The sequence below is a fragment of the Mustela putorius genome, unplaced genomic scaffold, assembly GCF_011764305.1.
Source record: "Mustela putorius furo isolate JIRA1106 unplaced genomic scaffold, ASM1176430v1.1 tig00003987_pilon_pilon_pilon, whole genome shotgun sequence".
Classification (NCBI taxonomy): domain Eukaryota; kingdom Metazoa; phylum Chordata; class Mammalia; order Carnivora; family Mustelidae; genus Mustela; species Mustela putorius.
Window position 1 is genome coordinate 1,873,027 of NW_025422126.1, and position 4,086 is coordinate 1,877,112.

The window sequence follows — 4,086 nt, forward strand, 5'->3', positions numbered from 1 at the left end:
TGCAGAGAGTGCAGGGGTGAGTTGAGTCTAGGTTGACCCCTGAATCTCTACACCAGCAAAACTTCAGACTATTCTTTTAGTTCAAACTGATAGACATCTACCAAGGTATTTTATCATGAGGAGACTTTCAAAGTTGAATAATTCACAACTCTTTTCTCTGGAAATTCATTTTGTAGTCACTGAGAGAGACATATGTATGATATGAAAGATGCCTCTGGGTCTCCATAGATTGTGCCCCAAGGACTCAGCCCCTTGCTGTTACTAGAAATGCTGCCAAATGCCAATGTTCACCTGTAATTTCCTCCTAAAATTTCCTCCCAATCTGGCTTCAGTCAAAAACACACTCTCTAGGTTCCCCTTTCACATTGCCCCCCACAAGTTTTCTTTCCCAAACATTAATGTGCATACCAATCATCTAAGGTCATGGTAAAATGCAGGTTATCACTTAATGGGCTTGAAACAGAGCATGAGATTCTGCAATTCTAGTTACGTTCCAGGCGATGCTTATGCTTCTGAGCAGTGTACCACACTTTGAGTAGCAAGGAAGAGAACATATTTAAAACAACTTAGATATATTAAGGGCTTAATGTAAATCACACACAAAAAAGGATCAAATAAGGAAAGCAAATACAAAGATGCTAAATGGCTCCAGAACCTTGCAGCGCTTGCCCAGTCACTGTTTAGGGCTGCTTATCATAGTTCTTCCTTAGAAGCTTCTGTTTCTTGCTGTTCATTACACTTCAACATAGAGGCCATCAATCCCCCAAACAGTAACAAAAGGATTCTTACCTACTCTCTGAAACAGAGGCCTCCTCTTCCTCAAAATCAGATATGCTGTGGTATATTAGATCCCCTTTAGGGATTAAATGATTGTTTGGCTAATTAATCAATATAACTTTAGAACTATGAAGTAAAAGGAAACACCTCCTCTGAAAGAAATATTGCCCTGCTCCTAAGATAATGTATTGTAGAAAAAATGGAACTTCCATGTCTGCCCCATCATTTAGACTTTAGACTCAGTTTTTCCAAGACTTTTACTCTAATCTGCCGAGTTTTTACACAATACACAATGGGGTTCATCAAAGGTGGTACCAACAAGAATGCATTAGCTATCAGAATCATAGCCAAGGGGGATTTGTGCTTGGCGAAGCGGTGCATGGTAGCCAAAGTGATGATGGGCACATAGAAGATAAGCACAGCACAGATGTGGGACACACAGGTATTAAGAGCTTTAAGTCGCTCCCCATGGGATGCAATACCCAATACGGTCTTCAGGATGAAGACGTAGGAAACCGCAATGAACATGCTGTCTGACATCATGCAGAGTGCAACAAACAGACCATAGTAAAAGTTAACCCTATTGTCAGAGCAGGCCAGTTTCATGACATCCTGGTGGAGGCAATAGGAGTGTGAGAGCAGGCGTTTATTACAGTACCTGAGTCTCTTTAAAGTGAAAGGAAGAGGAAGAACTAGTAACATGCTTTTGATAGCAAATGTCAGTCCGATATGCAAAACTCTGGAGCTGGTAAGAATGGAGCTATACCTCAGGGGGGTGCGAATAGCTAGAAAGCGATCAAAGGACATGATTAGAAGCACCGAAGATTCCATGTCTGTGAATCCATGGATGAAAAATTCCTGGGCAATACATGCATCAGCAGAAATCTCCAAAGCATTGAACAAGAAGATCCTCAGCATGGAGGGAAGAGAAGAGAAAGACAAGCCCAGGTCAGATAGGGCCAACATGGAGAGAAAATAGTACATTGGCTCATGCAGGGAAGGCTCTGTCTTGATGACAAAGAGGATGGTGCAGTTGCCCAGGATGGCCAGGAGGTACATAAAACAGATGGGGATGGAGATCCAAATGTGCATATGCTCAAGCCCTGGGATCCCAATCAACAGGAAGGTGGATATTTCAACTTCTGAGGTATTGAGAGCAAACATCACAAACAGGTCTTTCATTTATATGCTCCTGGTAGATAAATAACATCAACAATAAACAGAAATTCTCTTAGTTGTATTTACTGAATACAATTAAGTTCAGTTGCCAGGTAAATTACATATAGCTCATATTTAGGTATCAAACAATAATATAATATAACTTTTTCTATATAAAGAAGAATACAGAGTAGATTTAAATGGGTTCTTCATGATATTCACTTGAGACTTTCATACTATTCAACTATATCTTCATTCCTTGATATCCTTCTGAACAACTTGATAGCTTGGAAGCAACGAGGTGTTCTGATATCCTTTTTTATTAAAACTATCATTTTTGAGATTTATGCATCAAGTAAACTAAGTTGGGGTACATTGAATTTGGAAAAACTATAACATCCTGAATGTGGTCATTGGTCACATACTCAAGCAAATCACAGATGCTATAGCAGTAGTAGTTAAAGGATACCTCTTATATTATTGTTCATGATACATGTGTGTGAAAATATAAAATGGATCTACCACAGAGTTTGACAAACTAATATGCTGAGCCAAATTCAACCTATGCCTTGTTTTTGTACAATCTGTGAGAGTTTTAAAAATATTTTTAAAAAGTGTTTTTAAAGAGGAAAAGAAAAAGGATATATGACAGAGACAGGTATGTGGCCTGAAAAGTCTAAAATATTTACTTTCTGGCTATTTACAGGAAATAGTTTCTTGACCCACGTGCTAGAAAATTATGCATCCAGGCACAAGCACACAGACACAAACAATCACAGTAGAATGAGTGTGCTGGGAATGGAGCAAGGGTCAAAGAGAACTCCAAATTTAAGAGTAATGTCTTAGTTTTCATTTTTGAAAAAGCCAATAACACATAAAGCAAATACACAAGTATTTTAAATTTTCCCAAAATTCCCAAAAGAATTGCAAAAACACAGGACAATGCTCTATACTTTTCTATATTCTTTTAATCCTTCTCACCTCCAAATTGTCTTCCACAACACCACTCCCAGAACCATAAACCACCCCGAGATCTCCAGGACCAAACACTATTCACCAGCACATTACTGTAGCCTGAGGCAGTCTGAGTGAGCAAGCACCTCAGGGAGCTGAGGAAGGACTCTTCTGACACCAGCTATCATACTCTAGGTGGTAAGCTGCCACCTAGTACCTCAGAATAAGTGGTGAGAAGGGAATGGCCAGGCACAAGCATTGATTCATTTGTGGGGAGTTAAGAAGTATTTCTTGTCAAGGATGGAGAAAGAGGGAGTACATCCAGAAGGAACAAATTACAGGGTGAAGGGTGAAACTAGAAAGCAGTGAAGGGGAGAACAGTTTCTAGCTCTACTCTCGGCTGCCAAAATTTTGAAGGACATTTGCCTCAAATTGACTCAAGATAGAGACGATGACAATTTGTGGCATGTAGGGTGTGTCATAAGGAGAAGTGAAGAGGCTAAATGAGGAGAACGTATTTCAGTACTGTGCCTCTATTTTGTCTCGCCTCTCATACGCAGCGAGTATTTCCTTGGCAAGAAGCACATACCCCAGTTGCATATACCACAGTTGCAATTTGTAGGTGCTTTAAATACATTGTTTCCATGCAGTTGCTATTGGCCCAGCTCAGGATGGCCATGGTTCTTGCCCTCCTTTCCCTGTTCTTGCATCCTCTGCCATTGCTCTTGGCTGTTCAATGTCTGCATTTCAGACTGGTGACCGATTCAGGTTCTTATCTCTGGTTTTTGGGCTTGATCCTGCTCATGTTCTTGGTGCCAGCATTACTCACACCTCAGGTAGCTTTCTTTTTAATAGCTCTACACCAAAAAAGCCCCCATAATGCAGCTGACACTGTCTTTGTCAGGGGAGCGGGATTCACAGCGAGAAAAGTGATAATATACTTTGTATCCATTCTTAGTCAAAAGTTTCCTCAAAATGGTCATTTCAGGGGAGCCTGGATGCCTCAGCTTGTTAACTGTCTGTCTTTGGTTCAGGTCATGATCCCAGTGTCCTGGGATCAAGCCCCATGTTGGGTTTCCTTTTCAGTGGAGGATCTGCTTCTCCTTCTGCCACTCACCCTGCTTATGCTCTCTCTCACTCTGTCTCTCAAATAAATAAATAAAATCTTTTAAAAAATGGTGATTTCTAAGATTCCAT

General features: G+C 40.4%; 1 protein-coding gene across 1 annotated transcript; it reads right to left on the reverse strand.

The window, feature by feature from the left end:
- Positions 1–999: 999 nt before the first annotated feature.
- On the reverse strand, positions 1,000–1,941 carry LOC101680086 (olfactory receptor 51A7-like). Its single transcript, XM_004782225.2, has one exon. It carries the CDS (start codon positions 1,939–1,941, stop codon positions 1,000–1,002), a length of 942 nt encoding a protein of 313 aa, XP_004782282.2.
- Between the last annotated feature and the right edge of the window lie 2,145 nt (positions 1,942–4,086).

Coding starts and splice junctions, on each gene's coding strand:
- LOC101680086 (XM_004782225.2), bottom strand. CDS start 1,941: ATGTTTGCTCTCAATACCTCAGAAGTTGAAATATCCACCTTCCTGTTG.